The 15,142-nt window shown below is 39.6% G+C and overlaps 1 protein-coding gene across 5 annotated transcripts in view; it reads left to right on the plus strand.

Annotated features, from left to right (window-relative positions):
- GRID1 (glutamate ionotropic receptor delta type subunit 1) overlaps nucleotides 1-15,142 on the plus strand; it is an 834,382-nt gene that overhangs the window by 636,493 nt on the left and 182,747 nt on the right. For 4 of the 5 annotated variants that reach the window (XM_073353357.1, XM_073353358.1, XM_078853794.1 and 1 more), the window contains exon 5: nucleotides 7,372-7,425. The exons of the other annotated variant lie outside the window; for it this stretch is intronic. In XM_073353357.1, coding sequence (XP_073209458.1) covers nucleotides 7,372-7,425 — 54 coding nt within the window. The remainder of the gene's footprint in view (nucleotides 1-7,371; nucleotides 7,426-15,142) is intronic. 5 annotated transcript variants of the gene reach the window in all.

Raw genomic sequence — 15,142 nt, forward strand, 5'->3', positions numbered from 1 at the left:
AACCGCGCTCTTCAGTTTCGGGCAGGCCTAGCAGACTCTCCTCAGTCTCTCATTGTCCAGTTGAGTTAGTCAATCTCTCTCAGGGCTTTCAACTCCCAAAGAGGTGGGGGAGACCAAATTCCTGATTCTAGTGAACCCTCCACAAAGCAGCTGCCACTCCCTGCACAGTTCTCAGCATCAGCCTTGATTCCTGGTGCCACATGCAGATCATTGCCCCCTTCCGCTGGGTTACGAGTGTAATTTTAAACTATTCCTCCACTGAGAACATGCCTTGTACCTGTCGAGGGGGTAGGGTCTCCAGCTCAGTACTGTTCTAGTCCTCACCTTAGTTCAGCATGAGTCCTGTAGACCCCATCACACAGAGGTTTTTAAAATAAATTCTTACCAATGTTTTTGGAATAATTTCATATCCAATCGTTTATTTTTGTTTACCACTAAATAAGCCTGATTTGAAATGAAATAAATGCATGAGTCTTAATATATTAAATTAAATTATAAATGATAAAAAAGTAACATAATTTCTGGTGCCCCTTTCATCATGATAGTTATTCAATAGCAGTAGCGTTGTTCATATGATAGTCCTCAGGCCAGAAAATATTGCGTTATGCCTACGTTAGCTTTACATGTATGCATTTATCTAAAACCCATTCACATACTAAGCTTATGTGGCTAATATTATTTATTTATAGTAGAAAAAGCAATTCCAGTGACTATCTAGTTTTGCACATAGCTAACTTCTGTAATCATGTGATCTTCTTACTCATCCCCCTCATCCTTCCCATTGTTTGTTAAACTTACTTATGTCTTTAAATATTGAGGTCATTGGGGCAGGAACTGTCTCTTTCTTCGTGTTTGTACATCCCCTAGCACAAAAAGGCCTCTGGGAATTAGTGCAGTAAAAGCAATAAAGGAATATTACTACTATTTGTTAATCTGAGTTATCAGTTCATCCTCCTGATATATTAAAAATATAATGCATACTCCTATTTAGCATGCAATAGACATAATAATGCTGATTAGAATTAAAAGCAGTAGAACTGTACAAATGATAAATCAACAGTGTTTCAGAAATATTTTTTTTCTGTTGCTGCTAATTAGGTATGGCAAAAATAGAAAATAAACTCACATTGCCTTATTACCAGTATTTTTTGTACTTTTTTTGTGAAGCATTTTTCTCTCCTGTTTAGTAGAGCAGATGCTAACTTAGAAATCCATGGAAATCCAAATCTTCAGTATGCAAAAGAGCCCTTTGCATTCTTCCAAACCTAGAGAAATCCTGGCACAAGTTAGAGCAGCCTGAAGGCTGCTTTAATACAGTGGTTCTCAACCAGTGGGTCTCAACCAGGCCCCCTAGGGTGCCATGAGCAGGTTTCAGGGGGGTTCACCAAGCACGGCCATCATTAGATTTGTTGGGGCCCAGGGCAGAAAGCCAAAGCCCCACCGCCTGGGGCTGAAGCCTGGGGCTCCAAGTCCCGCCACCCGGGGCCGAAGCCTGAGCAACTTAGCTTTGGAGGGCCCCCTGTGTCATGGGGCTCCAGGCAATTGCCCTGCTTGCTACCACATAACACTGGCCCTGGCTTATATATGCGGAAAAACAGTTGTGGCACAGTTGGGCCGTGGAATTTGTATTGCATGTGGGGGGAAGAGGGGGGAAGAGGGGCTCAGAAAGGAAAAGGTTGAGAACCCCTGCTTTAACTGATATTAGCTGATAATATCATCAAGGAGCTATGATCTCAATGTGTGGAAGCCCCAGCCAGGTCCCCTATGTTAGCAAGCAGGCAGGAGGGCAGGATTGCATAGGAGTCGTCATGGACATCCCTTTCACAGAGGAAATCCTCCAGAGAGCTGCAGATTTAGGCCTTTTTTGCGCTCATGGATCAGCACAAACTGGCTGGAATTAGTCCAGAGCCAGAGCACTATTTTGAAATTACCTGTGCAACATTTTTATTAGTGATACCTACAGGGAGGTACCCTATTTGGAGAATAGCTTTTGTTAGTAGTACAGTTAACTTGAATAGCAGCGGGAGCACATGCATCTTGTTTTGATATCCCACATAGAGTGGGATGGCTTTTCTAAAAATGTCATAAAGAAGTGATGTATTTTAGAAAAACATATTTAGAATTTAGAGTAAGACTTTAATGAAGAGTTGGAGATGGGGGGAAACAACCAAAAATGTACACTCCAAATGATGGAGAAATTTAGATGAAAAAAAAAATCTCTTCTGTTTGTTACTCCAGTGGTCACTGTTCAAAAGTTAACATGCAGCAAGAGTTTGAGGTTCCACAATTAATTTCTGTTGAAAGTGTAGGGAAATATTGCAGTAACTGCTGGAAAATGGGTACTCACTAATGGCTTTGGATCAAGTTAAAAGGGTGTGTGTGCGTGTGTGTAAACGTACAGGACAACGAATGCGTGGTAAGGATGGTCACCATTTAATGCTTTGGAGGCAAAACCTATACGGACTATTTATCGCTAGGTTATAACCATTATAAGGAAGTCCAGAATAGGTTGACATTTTCCCTTTAAATAGTAGAAACATTTTCTTCATTGGAATGAGGAAAGCTTCATTTTCTTTTTCTTTTCATCTATTAATCACCATAGGAGATGTGCCCTACAGGGGATACCGAACTAAAAACTATTTATTTAAATGCAAAAGTAAAAAAGGTTTAATGAATTAAAAGAATTACAATAAAGTATGTGCGGGGAGGGGGGAAGTGGGAGACTTTGTTACATATGAAACATGTCACTGCTGGACATGAGCTGCATATATTTTAATTGAAGAAGTTTCTAAATATATATTAAATATCGTGGGACTAAGATCTGAAACCATCTGTCCCACCAGAGTTGACTTCCCCATATCTACTATCTCTACTCATTTGTATCCAAGACATATACAAGATTTCTCAGATAATGGCTGCACTTTGATACTATCCAATTAATTGCTGTCACATACTCCAAACATGGCCTTACATCTCTCTTTGGAAATTGGGCTTTGCTAAAAGTCCTGTTATGTTTTCCTGTCCATGTATATCCAGAACAAAGCTGCCGATTTTTTTAAATATAAAAATCTATCTCCTACTAAAGAGCTGAAACAGTTTGAGGTCGGTCTGGCTGAGGTTTATTAAAGTGTATTAAATTCCTGGTGAAAGTGTGTGTCCTGTTTTCTCAGTGTAAAAGGTTAAAAATGTTCCTTAAAGTTTTGCTTTAAAAACCCCCCAAAATGCACTTAGATAAATCATGGCTAGGTATATGGTGTGAAGGAAATTGAAGACCCAGGGATGGTTCCTGGGATACAGAACCTTTCACCTCTCAGCCACTGGCTGGAATGTTGCCCAGGTCAACGGTGGCTGAAAATTGTTGCCTTGTCACAGCTGCTTGGTGGCAAATGCGAAGTGAATTGTTGGCAGAAGTCTGAGGATCTTGATCTAGGATTGAGACTCCCACAGGAATTTGCAAATAGATTTGGGGGAGGGAGGAGGTCCTGACAACCTTCCCTTTCCAGTCATTTCTTACCCTCTTGTTAAATAAGTAAGAAAGTAAATAAATAATAAAATAAAATAAAATTCTGTGCCTTATGGTTACAGAGCTAACTTTTAAAATGTGAACTGATCATAAACCAAAGTAGTACTGCCTGCCTGAATCTCCAGACAGACTCAGAAATAGGTCTAAACCTTGCTGATCATAATTTGTGAGGGAGACAGAAAGAGGTGTCAGGGTTTTTGTGCCCTTCAGATATTGCTAAATGGAAGTGGAAGGTCTAGGTCAATGGGAGAGAGAGCTTGGGGGCTGTCTTGGCATGGAAATTCAGGTCCCAGTATAGAAAAGTTTGACACTCGATGGTTTATGTGAGATGCGTTGGTGGTGCCAGTCCAGTCGACAGGTGTCCACATTTCCAACAGGTACCATATGGGATTGTCCTAGCATAAAAAAAATGCTAAACAATTAAATCCAGTCTGTTCAGGAGCGTTCTTCAAATGAAAAGGTGCTTGGGCAATGCTATGTGAGAAAGCTTGTAGTGTTGCAGATGTATCTGCTCTGCTGACACCAGCTGTCCTGGTTGAGGAATGAGCTGCACCTGTGGTCTCTCCCCGAGGGCACTCTTTCCAAGTGACAGGCCTCTACCTGCACTTCTCTCAACTGGAAGTCGACGATTCACTCCATTAGTCCGGATCACCAATCTATAACACCCCGTGTTTCCACTATATGGTTACAGGGCAAGCAGTGCTTTATATTCCTTTACAGTCCCTTAGGAGTGCACCTCTTAGGTGACAGATTTTGTTTCCTTCACCTCACTGTGGTTCTACCACTCTTTGACTGGATCTTGCGGTGACAGCAGCAGCCTCCCTGTTTCCAGCTGTGTTGGCACCTGCAACACACTTCTCTCTAGGAGCCTGTGACCAGCAACTGATTAAAGTAATTCAAACTGCAGTGTTGACTATCCACGCCAAGGTACATAGCAAGCAGATAGAAGGGTTAAAACCACAAAAAGTCTGCATGCCAAGGTCTTGCCTAAACCTTATCACTTCTCTCAAAGTTTAGGGAAGCCTAGCTGCCTCAGACACATCCTACAGGTCTTCTGTCTCAGACCAACTGCTCCTGCAGGATTCTCTACCTCTCTCTGTGTCTCTGTCCCTATCTCTCCCCCTGAGAAGCTGCTGAACACTCACTCCCCCATCACCTTTCATGAGCGGGTGCTTTTTAACTATTTACAGTCGTTTTGATCTCTAGACTTTGGCCATGGTCAAACAGCTAGGTAATGTTCATCTGGCATCTCAGAAAAGTATTTCCCTGTTGAATGGTTCAGCCCTTGTCCCACTGAAACTGTTTACCTAGAGTTGTCTTACCTCTGACCATTTTGTTGTTTCCTGCTTGCTCTTCCTAGCAACCCCTTTTAATTCAACTTCATGTAGGCAGACAGGATAATATCAAGCAGATAAACGGAAGAACCTGTAATATTTGTTAAATTTGTTAAGCTCATCACTAGCTGTCAGGGAGAGCTCATTTAGACTTTGCTTACAAATGAATGCACTGACATGGTCATAAAAACAACAGCATTGTAAGGAAGCTAGTCTATGTTCACACTTTTCAAATTGATTATTCTTTTTTAGATACACGTATTTTATCATACACTTTATATACTTTTAAATTGTGTATTAATGTTTCAATTTCAATTCAAATTTCCAAACAATCACTAAATTGGCAACACTGCATTTAACTAAATCACAAAACTGGGGGGGAGGGGTGTTGGGGAAATTCATGGGGGGTAAACACCCCCATGGGAGGGGGATAGGGAAATCCCTGAACCTAAGTGTCTAAAGTTAGCTTCTAAATCCACATTTACTCAGTTAAAGTGTGGAGCATCCAGCAACTTGCATTTACTTCAGTAGGAGGTATTGGCTGCTCAGCACAATAAGGGCCTAAATATGTACATAGAAGTCAGATTTAAAAGTCTTGGCCCAAATTCTGAAGCCCTTCAGAGGCAGTTAGGGAAATTAGCTTTACATTTCCTGTCTCTTGTTGCTTTATGTCCTAGCCTGATGCAAATTGTTCATTGTTGCAGCTTAGTCACATAATGGAGCCAGAAGAATCACGCTGCAGTGAGCATTCCTTAGTTCTGCCTTTCTAATGTTGACAGCGTATGGTTCTTTCTCTAATAAATGATACAGCACCATGGTCTTTGTTGCTAAGCAAATAGCTTTCTCTCTGTACTACCTTGGGAAAGGCGGTGGGGATGTCACCTCAGATTTTTACTGTTGTTTTTATTGGAGGCCAATAGCTTTCTTAAAACTTGTATTCCTCAAATTAAGTGACCTCAGCCTCTCTACTTTTTTAATTTCTAAAAATGTATGCATGATATAGTTCTATCAGAGGCAACTTAAAACCAGCTTTTTAAGAGAGGTTTGTCTATACCCCAAGGATGTGTATCCCTAGAACCTTCTCATCTACTTTGAGACCTGTCTTGGTTAAAACTACCACAATGGTATTTTATTGATGATGATAAATAATGTGTCCTTACTTCATCCTATTTTCATTCTGTGGCTCTCAAAAGCTTTACAAAGGTGGGTAGGAATTATCCCTGTTTTACAGAGGAGACCATGAAGGTATCAAGTGAGGAAGTGATTTTCCAGACTCGTGTAGGCTGGGAGGATGAGTGGTGGTTTTAAATAGATCAGCTAACGTGCTATTTATGGCATTTTTAAAACATCTCGTGTTCACAAATACAGTGATGTTTATAGAGGTACTGTCTGACTATGGTCAAAACTGGTTGTAACTAAAGTAGCTTACAGACAGCATTAGCTACTAACTCGCTATGTAGTTTACAAATGGAGTGATTTAACTAGATTTGACCACAATCAGGGAGCACATTTATAAACACTGATCTCTCTGACTACACGATGTGTTTAGAAATGTGTTAAGCAGCATACGTTGGCTAACATGTTTTAAAACACCACTAATTCTCCCAGACTATACAAACCCCACATCTGTGGCAACAGATTGCAGCTCTCCTGACACCTGTTTGAGGGCAATATCAACTGCAGCTGTAAGGGACCTCATCATCTCTGGAATGGGATCAACTCTGCCTGCTAGAGGAGTGAAGCAGGGGATAGCTAGAAACTTAATTGCGTGTACACATTGGTCAGGCCCTTTCCATTCAGTTCCCCATCACATTTAGGCACTGCCTGCTACTGTGTTAGTGAGCCTATTAATTGTAACAGTCTGTCTACATTGAGAGGTTATAAGTATGCTAATAAATTGACCCTTATGCCTAACATGTGAAATTCAGCCCTGTGCAGCAAGCCAGGACAAGGCCTGTGAAAAACATAAGGGGAGACTTAAGTGGTCCACATGCCTTATGCTGGCTTTCTGCACGGGTATGAGTTTCAATACGTTTACTAACCCAAGGGTTGCAGTTGGACAAGATCTATCTGTGTATGTTAATGAGAGGCCTGTTGAATATAGAAAACATCCTACCAGCAGCCTTAAGGAATATCATCCCAGTAGCTTTAAAAATGACACGCCTTGGGACATATACCATACACTTGCCCTCAGCCATGGACCAAAGAATGCTAAGTTTGCTTCTGTGCATAGATTTACATATGGTGGTGATGCACTGCTCTGCTGCAACTCTGCACATGTAGGTTATACTGCTGCAGATACTCAAATCAAAATGAAACATGAGCACAAGAGAGTAGATGGCTTTCAGCAAATTAGCAGCAGTATGAATAAAGGGAACTGTACAAAGAAAACACATGTCAAAATGAACATTGTAATTGTAACATAATGTCCTTTTATCAGAAATTATAAATTAACTCTGGAATATCTTTGTTTTATTTAGTTTTATTTATGTGTGTATTTATTTTTTTCTGTAGGCTGTGGAAACCAACCTTGCTTCAAAGGATAGTCACTGGGTCTTTGTAAATGAGGTAAGATAGCCAAGAGATAAGCTAGTTTTGTCCTAGTGTTAACTCTTTCATCTACTTTTGTTCCTCTTATTCCAGGCATTTAAACAAATCAGACAGAGGCATACACTTTCCATTTTGCTTTTGGATGATACAATAATTCAATTTGTGTGGCTTCATAGTTAGTCTCTCATTTGGATTGGCATACGCTGAATACCAAAATAAAGTCCCCAGTGTATATGATAACAACTGAAAGGCTGTTAATTCCCCCCCCCCCATAGTGATCTATTCCATTAGCTTTTTAGTGCAAAGAGAGCTGTTCAAAAGACACCTCACCTCACTTCGCAGTCAGAAACCACTGACAACAATAAAGAACAGTGAGGCTGGATTTAAAGTCTATCAATTGTTGGCCTATTACAACATGAACTTACATGATATGTGGTGTAACTCTACTGCAGAATTATGTTGATCTTTTGGTCATAGTAATATCAATTTAAGATGTCAATTTCCTATCATGTCCTTGGGCGGGGGGGGGGGGGGGGGAAGGGAAGGAGGGGTGGAGAGGGGAAGGACCCTGTATCTTGTCCTGACACAACTATTATTTATTTTGTGTTAACACCAAGAGGCCCCAATCAGGATCGATACAGACACGTGTTAAAGTACAGTCTCTACCCTAGAAAGCTTTATACACTAGAATCCCAGATATGCCAATATAATCATTATACATCTCTAATTGCTTAAGAGAAGCCATATTAGTTTAGACATTTGTGTTCTTTAATAATAATATTGTTATAAAGGGTAATATAATATTTAAATGAAAAAGTGACTCAATCCATTGCCTTAGATTCATATTTTATACATACAACAGCAAATTTAACTACTGATTCCTTTGTTCGCTTTTCAGTCTCTTCTTTGCATCTAACAAATAGTTTTGGGTTAAAGTAACCTTATCTATTAACAGTAACTATAAATTGCATTGTGTCACTATAACTAGTGACACAATGCAGAAAATGCAGGTGGGAGAAAATAAAATCTCTGTATACAAAGGTTTGAGTTTCTTCCCTATCCCTGTTACATTTGTGTGTCTCCTCCTTTGTCACCTACTGTAATGGCCCAGTAAAAATATCAGCAAAGCACACAGTGTGTCACTATTCATATTCACATAAAGATAACACACTGAATGCTTCCTACAGTATTTATTATGGGGTTTTGTTTGGGATTTTTGTTGTTGTTCAGATGTTAAAATTCACTTCATAAAGCCTAAGTCTAAATACCCTTAAACAAACAAACAAAAAAATCACCACTACCACCACAACAAATCTTCAAAAGGTGTCAGGTTTGCTCTTATTTTGAGAGAAACAAAATATGCATCTCTTTTTCTGCTAGAGGGTGGATGGGGAAGCCATGCTGGCAAAATGCAAATCTAAAGTATCAATCAATGGTTCACGAGACAAGAACAAATTAGAATTCCCATATAATGTAATAAAATCTGGGGGACTTGTTATTGCAGGTAGAAATAACAACATAAATATTACTCAGTGATAAATATCAGTTCAAAATCTTATAGACTCTATTAAATCCAATTGAGTTAAAAAAGAGAACTATAAAATAAATACCTCAAATCCATGAAACTCTGGAGCCGGAATATGCAAGCTAAAAGTGCGAGAAATGTCATAATTCTTTCATTTTAATGGGAATGGGTAGATGTGGGTTGTTACCATTTTGACCTCCAATATGTATTGGCAGGAGTTATTAATGTACATTCTTCTGTCCTACATCTATAGAAGGGCAGACTCCTTTGGACTTAATTCTAATTTGAGATACACAGGCATACATTTGTGCATATCTAAACTTTGTGCTTATATATATGCACAGTGAGAGAGCATCCTGTCCTCATCCAGATACCACTGTCTACATACCAATGTCCACTTGACATCAGTGGGGATGTTGGGGCAATGCCACTCCCTGGACATGCACTGACATGGGCCTCTGATTCTCAGATTGGAATCCAGCATTTAATCCACCTGTGGCATCCAATTTTTTAGAAGCAATTGGAACCATTATTTTCAATGTTTTCTTCCATGAGTAGTATGCCGGATTGGGCCTATATCATAAAAGGCACATATTGGGGCTAGTGCACAGCCACTTCCTCCCAGAGAGAGATCCAGGGAAGCGCAGCCTGCTGAGGGTTTCAGGGTACTCTTCTGTTAATGGCCAGCCAGCTCCAATGCCAGTGCAGAAAGAGGCAGAGCCATGACAATCCTGAGGGGCAGTAGCAAGAAGGAGCCCCTAAACTCAGGCAAGCACAAAGCCTACACTGTGTCTTGTCCCCTGCAAAGGGAATGCAAAATTGCAGGGTGAAGCACCTCTGTCCTTCCCTCTTGCTCCTTTGCTCATCCATATAAAGACTAAACATAGTCTGGCCACAGTATGGACTCAATTTTGTAAGGTGCTGAGCATTCTGGTCTGGATGAAACTAAAAACATAAGCATGTACTTAACTTTAAGTGCACCAATGGGGCTGTTCACCTGTTGAAAGTTAATCATGTGCTTAAATGCTTTGGTGGACTGGGGCCGGAGTGCTCAGCATCGTGTAGAATCAAGCCTTATGTGCACATTACAATCACATGGCCACTCTCCTGCATGCTCCCATGAGGCACATTGTAAGTCTTGATCACACCTTATTTTGATGTGGAAGACCTGAACAGGCATCTAAGCTAACTGATTTGCACCATGGGGATTAGTTCGACTTCTAAGAAACAAACTACCATAGTAATATTTCTTTCATCTTTTATATTCTTGGGCCTGGTTGTAAACCCCCAGCTTGCAACAGTGAGCAGCTAATGACCTAATTATTCCCATTGTAGGCAATGGGATGGTTTATGGGAGTACCTGGTCATCAATGGGAAGGAGAGGTTTTACAATTTGGCCCTTAATATTTTGTTTACTGTATAAACTATGGAATCCTGGAACCCTGGAGTCAATTCCTCTCCCTGCTGTTCCCCATTTCCCAAATCAAGTTAAGTTCAAATCCAGACCTGAACTTCATGACTCAGGCCCATCTCTTTACTCTGCTGTAGTCTGAATGAGTACACAGCATTGATTTATTCGTATGAAGTGTCTATTGCAGTTTTGCTATAATTAGACTATTTAATTATCATTATTTGATAAGTGAATGGATGTTTTGATTATTTTTCATGTCCCCATTTCTGACACCATGAGGTTGAGGTTCAACTTTGGAGTCTGAATTTCTATTTTAATCTTTAAAATAAGTAAATATCACCAAGTCTGAGAGCAGCAGTGGACCAGTCTTGGATTACATTGCTCCAATTCACATCAGTGTCTGGCATGTGGTGCTCTCTAATGACCTGATTCTTTTTCTAGTCACTCCACTGTTCAATTAGGAGTGGCATTGGTGGATTCAAAAGGGTTCCAGTCAGCTTCAAGCAAGAGCCCAATCCAATTCCTACTGAAGTCAAGAGGAATATTTAAATTGGCTTCAGTAGAACCTGAATCAGGCCAGTGGAGGAAGGAATGCTACAGTGCAAAGCCTTTCAGGATGGGGAAAATACCCTGGGTAAACAGGGAAAATAGATAATTACTTCCAATATTTTACCTTTTGAATCGCCTTTTAATGATGATCCTCCCATCTTCACAAGATACACTTGATATTCTTAAATGTTTTGTAATGTATCTAGCTGGTTCCATTGCAGGTATTTTATAATTACAAATTGCTGACAAGTCAAAAGCTGTAAATTGTCTTTTTGTGTGTGTGATTTTTTTGGGGAAAAAAATGTACCTGTCAACGATCCCCCATTTTAGCCCATAGTTACCTTATTTCCACTTTATAATTGTAGATTAGTCAAAAATAGAGAACTGAACCAGGAAACCAACGTTGGGGCCCAAGTTATTATGTATTAAGAAGTTCATCCAAAGGGTTTAAAATGTCCTGCTTTACATGCACTTTTCCTTTTACATTCTTGGCTTGTGGATGGGCCTTGTGATGCTTTGGACAGGGATGAGTCTAAATATTTGATTAAATGGTTCAAATACTTTTGAAAAAGCCAGACTGGAAGTTGTGGTTGTGTAAGCCTTAGCAAAAGCAAATGAGGGTGATAACTTTAGTGTCTTCAGAACCACGCAGTGTGTTTCCGGGGTCCTGGTTCCAAGAAGTGCTGCGAACCTGTGACCCCCAGTGATGGCAGTCAGAGTCATTGAAGGTCATCACGTTTCAGCAACAGAACTTGAAAAATACCGTTTGTGCCCTGAAGTTTTTGTTGGAGCCATTCACACTGTGGTGGCCTGGCACCCACTCACTCTTCCTGTGTTTCTTGGTGCCATGCCCTGGCAGTGTTGTTGATGCCTTTCTTTTTTTATCTTAATATTTGCTTTCTTTTCTATCTCTTCTCCCCTGCCCCCCACTATTCCCTTTACATTCCTTTCCCCCACCCCCCCTTGAATTTTGCAGTGGATCTGGGGTTATGAAAAGAGCAGGATGGGAACCGGATTTTCCATTTCCGAGGAAATTCCTCAGTTTTGAATTTTTTTTCTATTCTGAAATGGAATGAAAACAAACAAGTTTGAAATGTCCTGGAAAATACAATTCAGAAAAGTAAACATTTTGGGTCAATTGATGCATTTTGTTTTGACAAAATTGAAGCTTTTCATTCCAGCTTTGGCTTTTTAACACTTTTAAATTTTTTTATATAAAACAATAGTGTTGGTTTCAAACAATCATTTCAAAATGAAAAATTGAAACATTCCATTCTGAAAATCTTGAAATGGGACATGTTAACATTATCCAAAAATCTTCATTTTTTGAAAAACTAAATTTTTTTGAAATCAGCATGTTTCAGTTCCAGTGAAAACAGCATATGACACTGAAAAACTGTTTGCATGAAAAATGTCGACCAGTTTTAGTTAGAATTTTTAATACTTCCTCCAGCACCAGCACCATGCTGTATCCCTTTTGTCCCAGGCCCACCTCCCTAAACATTCCTCACAACCTTCCGGGGGAGCTCCCTGATTAGCCTCGGCTGTATGTTTTATGATGTGTTCAGTCAGCTGCTCAGCTGTACTTTTCAACCTCGTCAACTTTTTGTTAATTTCTACCTCGCACTGCTATTATTTAATATTTTAACATTCTATGTATCCTGTTTAACTCTTATGTGCTATCAAATACTAATAATTCTGGTGGTTCCAGTTTAAAGATAAAAATAAAGGTGTAGTGTGAGTGCCAGTCACTATCATTCATTTGCACATTCTGCACTGCCATTTTTGCATATATCTTTTTTTCAACTAATGCAAAATATGTATGTCAGTGAAAGTTTAAACAAGAAATCATTGTCCATACTTCAGATCAAATCATTTATTCAATATCTTTGCTGATAAACTTGAAGTTCCTGGGAACTGTGTGTCTCATATTTAACTTCAAATCAATTTCCCTCTATGTCTACAGTATAGTGAGCCTTAACTATTATATCTGAACCACATTTATCCTTGATGTGACTGCAGTGACTTATGCTCAGATAAATTTGTTAGTCTCTGAGGTGCCACAGGTACTCCTCGTTCTTTTTGCAGTGACTTTAGTTACAGCAGGGATGAATTCAGCTCTATGTTTCTAGACATCAGTCAGTTGGAATGGAAAAGTATATTGTAATTTTACACTGTTTTGAGAAAGATGTACAGCAAGTGAATTGCTGACGCTTTCAGTACTTTAAAAATAGATTTAATTATAAGGTGTGAAAAATAAGTCTGAAAACTTAGAGCTTCTACTTGACTGCAGTTTCCATTTGTTGCCCTTCCACTAAACTGATTGTGGTTGATTCAGATTAACCTGCATCTGTTCAGATACAAAAAGGTCCTTATTATTAATTTACAATAACATATTATTACCTTTCTTTTTCAATCTTATAATTATCACATATAGCACCTGAAGGAATAACAAGCACTATAAGTCAAGCTGCAGTCTTTTGTAAATTTTGAAAATTTGAATGTTTGGGCTAGGGTGGAGGGAGGATGGGGATTCGAGACATTGGATCTTTACTATCTGAATTATGAATTATGGCAAGCATTTTCTCCTATCTTACATCTAGTAACTAGTCTAGTAACTTGTCACCCTATGTTGTTTAGGGAGGAGATACATATTTTTTTCTTTCTATAAAGGTTTTGTTAATAAGTGTGCAGATCCATTATGATTTTCACTGAAACACTTTAAAGATTCCAAATGTGCTGGTGTGAAAAATAAAGCTATCTAAAGAAGGGAGAAACTTAGGCCTTGATCCTGCAAGTTGATTCATCAGCACAGCTCCTAGCACTCATGTAAATTCTTACTAGTGCATCTACTTGCAGGGTGGGGGACCTCAATTTTTTTTGTTTTGTTTTGTTTTTTTGGTGTCTACTGCAAATCACTTGGGCCTGTGCCTATGTGAAATATCAAAAAAGCACTAAACATCTGAGCTACATATAAGATAAATCTGAAATATGAGATACATATAAGAAGTTAGGAAATGGTGAAAACTGGAGAATAGTAACAGGTTTGCTCTTCTTGGTTTGTCTTACTGCTCCCTTCCTCTGTTCTCAAATTACCCTTCAAACTGGTTCTTTTTTGAGACACACACATTAAGCGTCACAAGAAAATTTAATTGGAGCAGGGATATACGCTTTGGCACATAGCCGAACCACAGCTGGTTCTCTGCTACCTTGTGAAAATGGCAGGAGGCAGAGAAAACACTTCATATTGTGCCTCAGTTTCCCCTTCAGGCTTTGTCATCTGTTCCCAGACAGCAGATAGGTTCACTTGATGATGGACTTTTGAAGGAAAGAAGATGAAGTGTGGAGCTCTTAGGAGTCTAACCTTTCTACCTTCCAAAAGTCTAGGTATTAAGCTCATTTTTCTTTTCTTTTCTTTTCTTTTCTTTTCTTTTCTTTTCTTTTCTTTTCTTTTCTTTTCTTTTCTTTTCTTTTCTTGCCTTCCTTGTTAATATATTTAATATGTTCAGGTCACATAAATAATTCTGAACCCCATAGCAATATGAACAGTTGTTCTATTAGGAACATCAAACAGCCATACCTACCAGTCCTGTGGTCCAGATGCTTCAGAGGAAGGTAAAAGTAATGCAATAATGGACAATTATGGACTAGCCTGTCCACATGGAACATTTCTTCCTAACTTCCATCACTTAGTAGCTGGTGTGTGCCCTGGAGCATCAACATTTATCTTCCTTAAGAAAGTTTTAAGTTTCTCAATCCTTTTCATACTTTTGAAACCTTCTCTTATGCTACCTCAAGGTTCCAGTTAGCTGTGGTCCTGTAACTTTTTGTCAGGTCTTAGACTTGTGAGAGCAAAGCTTTTCTTTGTTATCCTACCTTGCGCCCTTTCCAAAGACCTCCTTGCCAAAGGATGAACTCCTTGCCAGAGGATGTTGTGAAGGCCAAGTCCATAACAGGGTAAAAAAAAGAACTAGATAAATTCACAGAGGATAGGTCCATCAATGGCTATTAGGCAGGATGGGCAGGGATGGTGTCCCTAGCCTCTGTTTGCCAGAAGCTGGGAATGAGAGACAGGGAATGGGTCACTTGATGATAACTTGTCCCTGTTAATTCTCTCTGGGGCACCTGGCATTGGCCCTGTTGGAAGATAGGATACTGTGCTAGATGGACTTTTGGTCTGACCCAGTATGGCCGCTCATATGTCCTTATGTAGAACAGGGTCGTGCTTGAGTTGATTGCTTGATGTATAA

This window comes from Lepidochelys kempii, chromosome 7 (genome assembly GCF_965140285.1).
Source record: "Lepidochelys kempii isolate rLepKem1 chromosome 7, rLepKem1.hap1, whole genome shotgun sequence".
Classification (NCBI taxonomy): domain Eukaryota; kingdom Metazoa; phylum Chordata; order Testudines; family Cheloniidae; genus Lepidochelys; species Lepidochelys kempii.